General features: G+C 48.4%; 1 protein-coding gene across 1 annotated transcript in view; it reads left to right on the forward strand.

Annotated features, from left to right (window-relative positions):
- The window catches only part of LOC119435027 (uncharacterized), a gene marked incomplete at its 3' end in the record, with an annotated part of 73,829 nt that overhangs the window by 24,272 nt on the left and 36,324 nt on the right, over window positions 1–13,233 (forward strand). The window contains exon 3 of the mRNA XM_049659672.1: window positions 614–924. Within this exon, the coding sequence (XP_049515629.1) occupies window positions 614–924 (311 nt within the window). The remainder of the gene's footprint in view (window positions 1–613; window positions 925–13,233) is intronic.

The following is a 13,233-nucleotide window of genomic DNA, read 5'->3' on the forward strand; positions in this document are numbered from 1 at the left end:
CTCCGGCAACAGTCACCAACGCCGCAGGCATTTTCAGCGAACGCGGGCAAAACGCCGACGGCCTCGACAACAGTTCTGCGCGTTGCCGGTTCTGCTGCATGTCCAAGTTTATACAGCTGATAAAGCTAATATCATAGTATAGCTCTCTCCAAATTTGCTATCGCAATTGATGCTTCGCCTTTCAGGTGAAACTGCGACAACTTTTTATAAAGCTTCCTTTGAAATGTTTAAGCGTATTGGTTGCATCTCTTAAACTTGTATGTATATACTGCACCGAGGAGAGCATATGCCTTCTTGACCAAAACAAGTCCACTTGTCGAAACGTTGGCTCCTGCTCTCACCTTGTTCTTGTCTTGCTCGTCGTCTTGAATTTGCATCTCCCGCCTTACCCTCATTAAACGGTGTCATACGTTGGTGCATCCTATGCCTACAGTTGCTTTCAACAAGAATTTCTCGTATTTATTTCACAGGCAAATCACTTGCTCCCATGCTACGAGGTTATTTGTTCCCATGTTCACTACTTCGTTTGTTTCACAAATTGAGTGGAATTTTCAAGCTGGCCTCTCGCGTGCTTAGAACTCTATACTCACCGGCCGTGTCTTGTCCACTGCAGTACTGTCACGGGCGGCCGGCAACGTGCTGGTGGCGGTGGGTGCCAACCGGCTGTCACGACTTCTCCACCGCGACATGCTCGACCGAGTGCTGCACAGCCCCGTCGCTTTCTTTGACTCGACTCCACGCGGACGCATACTGAACCGGTTCACGGCCGACGCGAGCACTCTGGACACCCGGCTCGCATCGTACTCGCGCCAAACGGTGCAGAACATCCTGCTGGCCATCGCCCGCGTCGCCGCCATTGGCACCGAGCGAGTGGCCGTGCTTGGCATCAGCGCAGTCGTCGCTGCTGTCTTTGCATTCGGCATGGTCTGTGTATTCCTTGCACCGCTGATTGGGCCTTGCTATTGCAGAGATCAACCGTACGTGTATCCCGCCATAGAATTTCCTAGAGCCCTGTTTTCCGTGTGAACTGACATAAAGCCATGTAGTGGCGCTAGTACTCAAGTGATATGGCAAGCGAGATATGAAGGGGCAAAGGATAAAGCAGACATGTAACGAGCATTTATGGAATGGTGACACATGAGAAGAAAAAAAAAACATGACTTGGAGTAGCGCACCTATGGACAGGTAATGATAGCACAGATAAAAAAAGAATTGATTGATTGCATTACAAAAATAATAATGAGTTCAAAAAATCGGGCCAGGTTGCGTTAGTTGCCATTACCATGCTGGTGGTGGTATGTTGTAACCGATAGCGGAAACCCCGTAAGTTGTGCAATAAGAAAATAAAGCAGGCTATAGAAGAGCGTGAGCAGGCGTCTAGGGATCGTCGAGAAGCTAAAAAAAATGTGGTTGATCCCTCTTATATAGGAATCGGTATAGAACACGAAAGTGAAACGTGTCTTCACAGAAGTAGTGTAATGTTTATTGCACATTGATATATAATGTCTATTGGTGTTTTGTGGCTAAAGCGCCCTTAGGCGTTGATGCACCCACGCTGACGCCTGGTGGCACGTCTCCTCCATCACGACTACCAACGTCGATGACCATGAGCAACCGTCGTGCATATGGAAGCTGCACTACGCTGCACACGCTAGCACAAGGCGAAGGACGAAGCACGTAACTGACACACTAATACAACGCGCAAGACAAAGCACGTAACTGAATCGTCACCGAGTCAAATCAGCGCGTACAGCGCGTCGTAATTGCAGCCTCCGCGATCAACTTCAGAACATTTTCAGAGCTAATTGCGGAGGCCACGCTCCGCTGTGCTGAGTACGGTGAACGCCACCTAGTAGTGCTTCTGCGAGAACGCGTTGGTAGTGCTTCTTGATGCCAGCGTCCCTTCGAATGCTGGCATCGAGGCGTCGTAGTGCTGAGACCACCGAAGCGTTCACTGTCGGTGCGCGTTAGTGTCATAATGCAGTACTTCTCTTTCTTGCTCGTAGGCGGCGGCACCGCCCCGAGCAAGAGCGCGGGTACACGGAGGAGTGTTAGATATATAAGGCGCGTCTGTGTAGCTCTCTGCAAATGCGTTTGTGGCGCAATGGGTTAAACGCTCGGCGATCTATCGTCGCGGACCGAGAGGTCGTGGGTTCGATTTCCAAATTTTGCATGTTTGTGGAACTTTTTCTTCTGGTTTCTTTCTTTGTATTATGTTCGTGTATGTTCGTGTGACGTATTTCCGTGACGGAAATACGTCAGTGAAGTCTTGGTGGACCCCGGCATAAAACACTTTCGTGTTAAAATTTGGGAAACACTAAGAACAGGTGGTCCTTAAATGAAAAAAATATCGAGAAAACAAAATGGAGGCGAGTGAGCTCGTGCAAGAGAACATTAAATGCGTAAGTGAATGTTGGGTCCCTAAAATTCGCAAAAGAGACAAAGGCGCTCCAAAAAGATTCTGGAACTATGTAAGAGCACTCGCGGTTCTAACTAAATAATAATTCGCAAACGGCGATAAGTAATGAAGACGGTAACATCTTCAAGGAGACCATGCACTGGGGTACATCAGAAACGTTATTATATGGATAACTTCGACAAAAAGAAAGCGTAGTTCAGACCCAAACAGATTGAGCAACAACAGAGATCAAAGCTTAGCAGAGAAACGTTTTTGCTGGGAAAAAATGCAGAAGAAAATGTTATTAACAGGGCTGCAGAGTCCGATGAAATCCCAATGCAGCTCATCAAGCATCTGAATCCAAAAAGCAAGGCACTGCTTACTAATGCCATAGAGCAAGTGATTAAAGCGAAGAAAAATTCCTGTTGGACAGCTTGACAGCAAGATGGACCTCATCTACAAAGGTAAAAGTGATAAGGATAAGACGAGCTCGTGCAGGCCAGTTACAGTAGCGTCGGTGATATACAGAATGGCAATGCAAGCCATGGAATAAAACTGTCGAAGTGAGTGGAGAAAAGGATGTACTGGGGGAAATAAAGAATGGTTTCGGACAAGGCAGATGCTTAGAGGATAATATATTTATATTTACTCAGTGCACAGGGGTTTCAGTAGCTGAGAATACACAAACGTATAGAGGGAATTGTGGAATATTCTCAAGCACGAAGACATAGATGACGATTTCGTGGAGGTGCTGAGGGATATATACAGAGACAACCAAGTAAACATTGTATGGGAGGATAGAAAATGCAATGAAGTACTAGAAATTCACGAAATACTGAAACATGGATGTCCTTTGTCTCCGTTCACGCTTTATGTTAAGGGCAAACAAAGACGACTGGACGAACAGTGAATTGGGTCCCATGCGTAATGGGAAATGACGCAACAGTATTTCCCTGGACTGATGTATGCGGACCGCGTAGTGCTGCTAGCGGACAATGCAAGAGATCTACAGAAACTTGCGAATATCTGTGGCAACGCAGCAACAAATCTATAGGCCTTAATTTTAGCACAGAGAAAGCAGGAAATATGGTTTTTTAATGCAGATAGGAGTGATTCCATTGTGTCAATTCAACAACAAGTCGTACCCAAAGTCAAGCAATATAAGTACCTCGGCATATGCATACATGAAGGAAAGACTTACTGAAGCCCCCACCAATATATATATATATATATATATATATATTGTGAAACGCCGACCGATGCGATGCCTTTATTTCCGAGCAGCCGAAAGAGGCAGAGACGAAGCACCGCACGAGACAAAGATGATGATGAGTCGTATGTACAGATGACGACGACGATATGCAAATAGCGCTCACTCAAGATGAGAGTCATTTGTACAGATGACGACGACGATATGCGCAAACTGCGCTCACACTAAATTCCCCCCCTTCAGGAAAGCGGTCAGCAAGACCGCAAGCTAGAAAGGGTAGGTACGGCGAATGTAGGGTTTCAGGCGAGATACGTGAACGATTTCCGTAGTGTGGCTGCGGCGGTCAGTAGCTGAGCTGACAGGAGTGAAGCAGTAGCTAATGGCCGAAGTTCTTTGAAAAATGGTGCAGGCGCCGATATATCTTTGGAAACATTTTTCACAGAGCCCCAGTGCGCGAAGAGGTGTCCACAAAATAACTTCGTCGATTGGGCCCACAATTTCGAAGGGGGTAAGGGCATGGTAGAGGCTGCAGAGGACCAGCTGGAAGGGATGTCGAGTGTTTTCTGTGTTGGCATGACGCGCAGGATCCAACGTATTTGGCGACAGAGGTGGAAAGGCCTGGCCAGAAACAACGCGTTTTGATGTGGTCGTAGATCTTATGAAAGCCCAAGTGGACAGCCGTCGCGTCGTCGTGAAATGGTTCTAATACTTGGAGTCGAAGTGAACGAGGTATGACTGGTACCCATCGGTTACCGGAAGGATGGTAGATTGATCGAAATAACGCTGCACCTTGAAGCTTTAAACGCGAAAGTTGTCGTCTTAAGCGACTGTTGGGGGTTCGTGCCAAGCCAGTAAGTCGGTCGATCAGCGTACGGCAGTATGGGTCAGTACGTTGGAGTGAGAGGAGGTCAGTAGACGGAAGAAAGTCAACTGACGCAACCGACTGTACCGGGCTACTGGGCGTGTGCTGAGACGTGTGGCTAGATGGTGACATGCAGAGCGATAGTGAAGCATGGGCGTTTGTAGACAGCGGGCAGCGCGACAAAGCGTCGTCATCTTGGTGTTGTTTGCCGGACCTGTACGTGACAGTGAAGTCTATTCATGCAAGCGCAGTACCCAACGGTACTGTATTCAGCACACGATGGCGAGGTATTCCTGTTCTGTAATTGTGTAGTTGCGTTGAGCAGGAGAAAGAGCACGATTTCCATAAGCCACGACTTGCTCTTCAGACTTGAGATTCCGCTGCAGCAGGACAGCGCCAATTCCATGCCCACTGGCATCAGTGTGTAGTAGGGGCGGTTGCATGGAAATGACGGAGCACGGACCCTGACGTGAGAACTCGTTTGAGGGTCTGGAAGGCGGCTTCAAAGTCATCCGGCCACACAAAGGACGCGCTCGAAGTCAGAAGTTTGTGTCAGAAGCCCTTTTCCTACGACACCTTCATGAGTGTCGTAGGAAAAGGGCCGAAGTGCTCTTAGAAACCAGAGTACAACTACCGAATGAGAACATCGTGATCTTCGCGAAGATAACTCGCCTCTTCCGCCAGAAAGTTAGGTTCTTGATGCGGGGTGTGAAAGAACTATTCGCCGGATGGATATGCAACCCGCCCAAGACTGTCGCAGAATTTGTTTCGGAGGCCATAACGATTGAGAAGACGCCCTAAATGCGTGCCAGGCGATACAATTAACCGCCATGCACTAAGAAAACGACGCCGAAGCTCAAGCGCTAGGTGCCGACGACCTGCGTGAGACGATCACAGCGGTCGTGCGGGAATAGCTGCCCAAGGTCGCAGCCTCAGGTAGCCTCGATCGCTGACAGAAGAGGTTCAGCGGTCACTGGAAGTACCAGAAGTTCCAGCATTGCCTCAACCACGGCCGGAAGCTACGCCTCCGTCTCCCGCCGTCAAGGTCCACCTCTGCACCCATCCGCCTCCGCACCCTGGCGCGGGTGCGGAGGCGGACCTCGGCGACATCACCAACTACCCATGAGTAAGCAACAACAGATGGAAAGTCTTCTCGGACGATACAAAGACTGATTTTAGGCGTCATCGACGAGGATTTGACAAACACCAGTGGCCAAGCATCGCTTAATAACCGAAGAGTACGCTCGACCACTCCACCAGAGCCCCTACCGAGTTTCGACGCGAGAACGTTAAGCTATAAGTCAACAAGTCGATGAAATGCTGTGAGACGACATCACCCAACCGTTGAAGAGCCCGTGGGCACCTCCTGCAGCCTTGGTGAAGAAAAAGTACGGAACCATACGTTTCTGCGTCGTTATCGTCGGTTGAACTACTAAGTGGTTCGTTATGAGAAAATGAAATTTTATGTTGGCGCTATCTTCTGCAGCCCTGGAGGGAGCACGGCTAAGTGCCAGTCAGCTGAACAAGATCACGAAGAAGAACGTATACTCCCTCCCATAGATAGACGATGGATTGGATCGGCTCTGCAACGCTAAATACTTCTCGTCGTTGGCTACTGGCAAATATAAGTTGACGAGAGGGATAGCGAAAAGACCGCCTCCATCACGCCAGACGGCCTCTATGAGTTCAAGGTGAAGCCATTCGAAGTGTGCTCGGCGCCTGCAACGTTCCAGCGCGTGATGGACACGGTGTTAGCAGGTTTGAAGTGGCAGACCTGTCTTGTTTACCTGGATGACGCCGGCATCCTCGCCGGAAATTTAGATGATCACCTTAGGCGGCATGAGACAGTATTTATTTATTTATTTCAATACCTTCAAGGCCTAGGGGGCCGTTACAGAAGGGAGTGGTATATAAAAAGTAAAAAGATATAATTCAGCAAAAATAAAGCAAATGGTATCCAGCAACAAAAAAAAAAACGTATGTTTAAGCGAAATACAAGATCACATCGGCAACAACGCAGATTAGGCAAATACACTATTTTCTACGGCAGTTTTAAAAAAACGTGTCAGCAACAAAAAATAACAGCAACATAGGCGGGTTAGTCTGGTTCCAATGCTGGCCGTCTTTGGCGCAAAGAAAACATATTGTGTACATAAAAGGAAACACTATCGTATACAGAAGCGAAAAAGTAAGTATAGGTGAAATGCAAATCAGATTAGGAACAAGACAGATTAAGCGAACACATTGTTTTCAGCGGCAGTTTTAAATAACACGTGTCAGATATATCGGCAACAGAGGTGGTTCCAATCGCTAGCCGTCTTTGGCACAAAAGAGTTAAAGTGCGCATTAGTCCGGCAATATGGAATGCGTACCTTATGGCGATGATCTGTGCGAGGTGATATGATGATGGCTCAGAAAGAAGATCCCCTTTTAGCTGATGATTGTGATAATAAATCTTGTGAAAGATTAGCATTCGCAAAAGTTTTCTACGAAGAGAAAGCTAGGAAGGTTCAAGGTACTTCCATTGCAGTTACTCTAGCAGTGCGGGAGAAGTTCCACAATATAAAACAAGCACTGCAATTCTGTACGGATTCTAATTGATTAGTAAGGATTCGAGGCCCGATTCCCACACAGAGCACGCACACTCTAATTTTGATCGCACTAGGATTTTGTACAGCCAACCGCTCAGCTTTAATGAAGATGGAGCCATAGAAAAATTACGCCCCAAGTAACCAAGCCTGCGGTTAGCATTGTTAACAATATAATCAATATGCGGCTGCCATGAAAGATTAGCAGTTATATAAAGCCTAAATAGTTGTAAGTTGTCACGTGTTCAAATACAGAGCCTGAAATATAACAGGCACTAGGATTCGCAATGGCAGACCTGTGTGAAACACGCATAACCTTACATTTATTAGTATTCAATTTCATGAGCCAAGTGTTCCACCAACTAAATCTTTTATCTAAATCACATTGAAGTATGGGCGGGTCTGAAGCAGAAGTTATTACTCGGTAAATGACGCAGTCATCTGCGAAAAGCCTGATTGTGGAGTTAATAGAATTTGGTAAATCATTAATATTGTTACGGGGAGAATATATAGAATGGATATATTTACAGGGTAAGGCGCACAACGCTGCAGCAATCGTTCAGGGAGCGCGTGCACACCAGAAAAACCACCCGTCGTCGTCGTCATCGTCCAAGCACCGACCACAGGATCGCCGCTCGTGACATTACCCGCCGGCGGCAGAAGCACCGTCCCGGTGCAATTAAGGCCCGGGCCGAGAGTGGTACGGTTTAAGACGCGAGACATGGACTATGTCACTCGCGATTCTTGCAGAGGCCGACGTAGGATTTAGCGGAGCGATTTCATAGGTCACATTAGTGACTTTGCGTACGACGCGGTAAGGGCCAGCATAACGGGAGAGAAGTTTTTCGCATAGGCCAACGCGACGTGACGGGAACCACAGCAAGACGAGCGATCCTGGAGGGAAGTTCCCCCGGTGTCGGCGGTCATAGAGACATTTTTGTTTGACCTGTGAAGCCGACAAGCGATCGCGGGCAACCTGACGGGTGATGTCAGCACGGGCAAGAGCATCACGAGCATAGGCAGAGGATGTGTCTGCGTGAGCATGAAGTATGGTGTCCATAGGTAATGGTGGGTCGTAGCCAAACAGTAGATAAAAAGGTGAATAGCCAGCTGTGTCGTGACGAGAAGAGTTGTAGGCGAAGGTCACAAAAGGCAAGTTAATGTCCCAGTCTCGGTGGTCCTCAGACAGTACATAGCAAGCATATCTGTGAGAGTACGGTTGAGGCGTTCAGTAAGGCCGTTTGTCTGTGGATGGTACGCAGTGGTGAACTTCTGATTGGTCTTGCAAGAACGAAGAATGTCGTCGACCACTTTAGAAGGAAGCAGCGGCCGCGGTCCGCGATTAACTGACGAGGAGCACCGTGGCGCAGGATGACGTCGTGAAGAAGGAAATCGGCTACATCAGTAGCACAGCTGGTGGGAAGCACTCGTGTAACAGCGTACCGCGTTGCGTAGTCAGTAGCGACTGCAACCCATCTATTGCCAGTGGTTGACATGGGAAAAGGCCCTAGAAGATCGAGTCCCACCCGGAAAAATGGTTCATCAGGGATGTCGAGGGGCTGAAGGCTGCCAGCAGGCAGTAGGGCAGGAGTCTTGCGTCGCTGGCAGTGGTCACAAGCCGCAACGTACTGTCGCACAGAACGGTAGAGACCAGGCCAAAAGAAGCGCCTACGGATGCGATCATACGTGCGTGACACGCCTAGGTGTCCGGCCGTCGGTGCATCGTGAAGCTGGCGCAAAACAGTAGAGCGAAGATGCGCGGGGACAACAAGCAAGAGCTCAGCGCCGTCAGGCCGGGCGTTGTAGCGGTGTAAGGTGTCATTGTGGAGCGCAAACATCCGTAGGGAAGGGTCAGGGTTTGGTGAGTTGAGACCGTCTATAATAGGCCGCAAAGATGAGTCGCGGCGCTGTTCGTCAGCTATGTGGACGAAGTCTGTAATGGCCAGAACAAAGGTGTCAGATCCATCTTCCAGTGTATCAGGGGGATCGACCGGGTATCGTGACAAGCAGTCAGCGTCTTGGTGAAGCCGTCCAGATTTGTAGAAAACAGAAAATGAGTACTCTTGCAAGCGGAGTGCCCAACGGCCAAGGCGACCAGTGGGATCCTTGAGCGAGGAGAGCCAGCAAAGCGCATGGTGGTCTGTAATAACTGAAAAGTGCCTGCCATACAGGTACAGACGGAATTTTGCGATGGCCCAGACGAGTGCTAAGCACTCGCGTTCTGTGATAGAGTAATTTTGCTCCTATGGCGACAGAAGGCGGCTTGCATAGGCGACCACGCGGTGGAGGCCATGCTGCTGTTGTGCAAGGACGGCGCCTATACCGTGGCCACTGGCGTCGGTACGAACGTCCGTGCTGGCTGACGGGTCCAAATGTGCTAGAACAGGTGAGTTCGTTAGGATGGCAACGAGCGATGAAAAGGCGTCCGCTTGGTCACGACCCCAAGTGAAAACGACGTCCTTCTTGAGTAGGCCAGTTAGAGGGCGGGCCACTTCCGCGAAGTTCTGGACAAAACGACGGAAGTATGAACACAGGCCAAGAAAACTGCGGACGTCCTTGGCCGACCGTGGAGTAGGGAACTGACTAACCGCGCGGACTTTGTCAGGGTCTGGCTGCACGCCTGCAGCGTCAACAAGGTGGCCGAGAACGCAGATTTGACGGTGCCCAAAGCGACATTTCGACGAGTTAAGCTGAAGACGAGCTCGGCGAAAAACATCAAGGACGGTGGACAGGCGAGTGAGATGGTTTTCAAACGTAGTCGAAAAAACGATAACATCGTCCAGGTAGCAAAGGCATATGGACCACTTGATGCCTCGAAGAAGACAGTCCATCATGCGCTCGAAAGTAGCAGGGGCGTTACATAGGCCAAAAGGCATCACTTTAAATTGATAGAGGCCATCAGGAGTCACGAAGGCGGTCTTCTCGCGGTCTTGGTCGTCCACAGCGATTTGCCAGTATCCTGAGCGCACGTCGATGGAAGAGAAATATCTGGCGCCGTGCAAGCAGTCCAGTGCGTCATCAATACGCGGGAGAGGATACACATCCTTCTTGGTAATCTGATTAAGGTGGCGGTTCTACACAGAATCTCCAGCTATTGTCCTTCTTTTTCACGAGTACGACGGGAGAGGCCCAAGGACTGCATGAGGGTTCAATTATGCCTTTGCCCAGCATTTTCTCCACTTCCTGTTGATGACAGCACGCTCCGGAGCTGACACACGGTAAGGCCGTCGGTGAATAGGACTCGCATCGCCGGTATGAATGCGATGGGTGACGACGGAAGTCTGGCCCAAAGGACGGTCGCCAAAGTCAAAGATATCCTGGTAGGAAACCAGCACGCCGCGAAGGGCAGCGGACTGTGCCGGAGCGAGGTCTCCTGATATCATGCGGGCGAAGTGGTCGCAGGACGAACCTGACTGCGATGACGGCGGTGAAAAATCCGGTGGAGGTTCTGTGGTCAAGGCAGAAACCGTGTGGCCGGCCAATGGGGTCAGATGAGCGAGTGATATGCCACGAGGAAGAACTTGCGTCGAGTAGCCAAAATTGAGGATGGGAAAGGCGGTGCCGTTGTTTCTAACTGTCACCACCGTATAGGGTAGCGCGACGTTGCGTGTCATGGCGACCTCAGGAATAGGGCAGGCAACGTAGTCGCCGTCGGGTAGGGGCGGAAAGGCTGACAGCTGGACGTATATTGCGGCTTGCGTAGGCAGTCGAAGAAACTTGACGGAGCGTAGGCGGGGTGGGCCGGCATCAACGTTGTAGGGGCACGAAGGAAGTTCTAGCCGGAGAAGGCCCGCGGAGCAGTCGATAAGGGCAGCGTGTGTGGACAGAAAGTCGATTCCCAAGATGAGGTCATGGGGGCACTGTTCTAGAACAGCAAAAAGAACAGATGTGTGGCGACCAGAAATAGAGATGCGTGCAGTGCACATGCCAAGTACGGCAGGTGTACTCCCGTCGGCTACTCGGACAGTAGGTGATGTCGCGGGCGTCAGGACTTTCTGGAGGCGGCGCCGGAGGCTCGAGCTCATTACAGAAATTTGTGCGCCGGTATCAACAAGAGCGGTAACTGCCACACCATCAACCAGAACTTCAAGAAGGTTGCATCGGGTAGAAGGGACAATCAGAGGATTTTCAGGCCGGGTCGTAAATGCAGCGTCACCTCCGGGGGCTGCACTGGCTAGTTTTCCGAGAGGCGGCCAAAGGGAGACCGAGAGCGGCGAGGTAATGGTATTCAGGTAATATCAGGAACAGTAACGGCCCCAGCACCGAACCTTGAGGCACGCCTGAATTAACATAACATGGTGAAGAATCAGCGTTATTAGCAGTTACGAAATTAGTTCTATTACGCAAAAAGCTCTTGATCCATAAAAGAATGTTAGGGTCAATATTCAGTTTGCTGAGCTTCAAACAAGTAGTTGGTGATTAACAAGGTCAAATGCTTTCCGAAAATTTAAGAATATACAGTCAATGAAAAGCCCCTTGTCTACTGCGTCAGACAAGTCGCGGGTGAATGAAATGAGCTGCGTCTCACACGAGAAGAAGGTTTAACGAAAGGCATGCTGATGAGGGAAAAAAAACTAATTATTTTCAAGGAATTTAACCAGATTAGAATATATGACGTGTTCAAACATTTTACATGGGATGCTCGTTAACGATATGGGTCTGTAGTTTGTGGTGCAAGAGTATCACCTGACTAGAATATTGGTACCACGGGTAACACTTTCCAGTATGCGGGCAACTGTCGTGATTCCAAAGACTGAGAAAACAGTGCAGACAAGCAAATGGAAGAATAAACATTTGTATTCTTTAAAAAATTGCTGTTCTGTCGTCAATTCCAGAAGACGAAGAAACCTTTAGATTATTATTTAGACTTTCTACACCAAAACTGTCAATTAAGATTGGGTTCATTATTGGATTCTGCACAGTATAATGACAGGGGAGGGAAACAGATGATTGCTGAAAAAAGGCCTTAGAAAAGGCGTCATTGAACACTTGGGGACACTGTGATAAAGGAATGGCTGCGCCGGTGTTATTGTTAAGAGCTATTGTTTTATGCTTGGGACCAACAATGATGTTCCAAAATTTTTTGGCGTTATCAGTCAACAATGACGGAAGCATGCTGTGGAAAATACGTGCTTGGTGTCTTTCAATGCTTTTCGGTAATCTGAAGCTATGGCATGATATAAATAAATCCCAGTGACAAGAACAGCCGTTCATTTTGGCTCAGCGAAAAGCTCGTTTTTTTTTACTTAAAAGGCGTGTTAATGAGGCAGTGAACCATGGGGAACGATGCTTGCCTGATATGACGCGTATTGGTATCCATTTTTTCACGAGAAGGTGAACCTTTCTTTAAAAAGGCACCAATTCATTTCCACAGTACGGTTAGCAAAGTTTGGCATGTACTCATCTAAAAAGGTTTCCAGTTCTGCATTTATCGAAGAAAAATCTGCTTTCGAGTAACCTCTGATAATTTTGGGATTAGGTCGCATACGCCTGTTACCGTTTTTAACCTAAAATTGAATGAAGGAGTGGTCACTAAGACCCGGAAGAAATGTCAATGAATGAACTAGATCGGGAGACGTAGTTGGAACGAGATCAAGAATATTTGCACAAGTAGGTGTGGTACGGGTTGGCTGAGTAATAAGTTGAGAAAAGTTGAACTCTGCACACAAATTTATAAAGCCAATGGTGTCGGATGATGAATATAGTGCGGGTGGCAATGCACCCGACCAATTTATTTTTGTCGCCAACTAGAAAGAGTGGCGAAGAAGGAAATATAACTAAAATTCGGTTGAGAACATCGTGAAGGTCGCTACAAAATGATGTTGGAGCATTTGGAGGACGATAGCGTGCGCAGAAAATTGTATCTGGATGACTTATATGAATACAGGTGCATATGATTTCTAAACAGGAAACAAGTGGCACGTGTGAAGACTGCAGATAGTCAGCTACCGCTATTAGAACACCTCCACCTATTCGTTCACCACGGTCACATAGATATGTAGGGAATTTCTTTTCGCAGCTCAGTATTTCATCATTACATATCTTAGAATTCAGCCAGGTTTCTGTGAGGACCACTATGTCTGCACTGCACGTGTCGACGAGATTACACAAATCATCACGCTTATTAACAACACTACGAATGTTAGAGAACAAAACACATGTATTATTTATAGGC

The sequence above is a fragment of the Dermacentor silvarum genome, unplaced genomic scaffold (assembly GCF_013339745.2).
Source record: "Dermacentor silvarum isolate Dsil-2018 unplaced genomic scaffold, BIME_Dsil_1.4 Seq384, whole genome shotgun sequence".
Classification (NCBI taxonomy): domain Eukaryota; kingdom Metazoa; phylum Arthropoda; class Arachnida; order Ixodida; family Ixodidae; genus Dermacentor; species Dermacentor silvarum.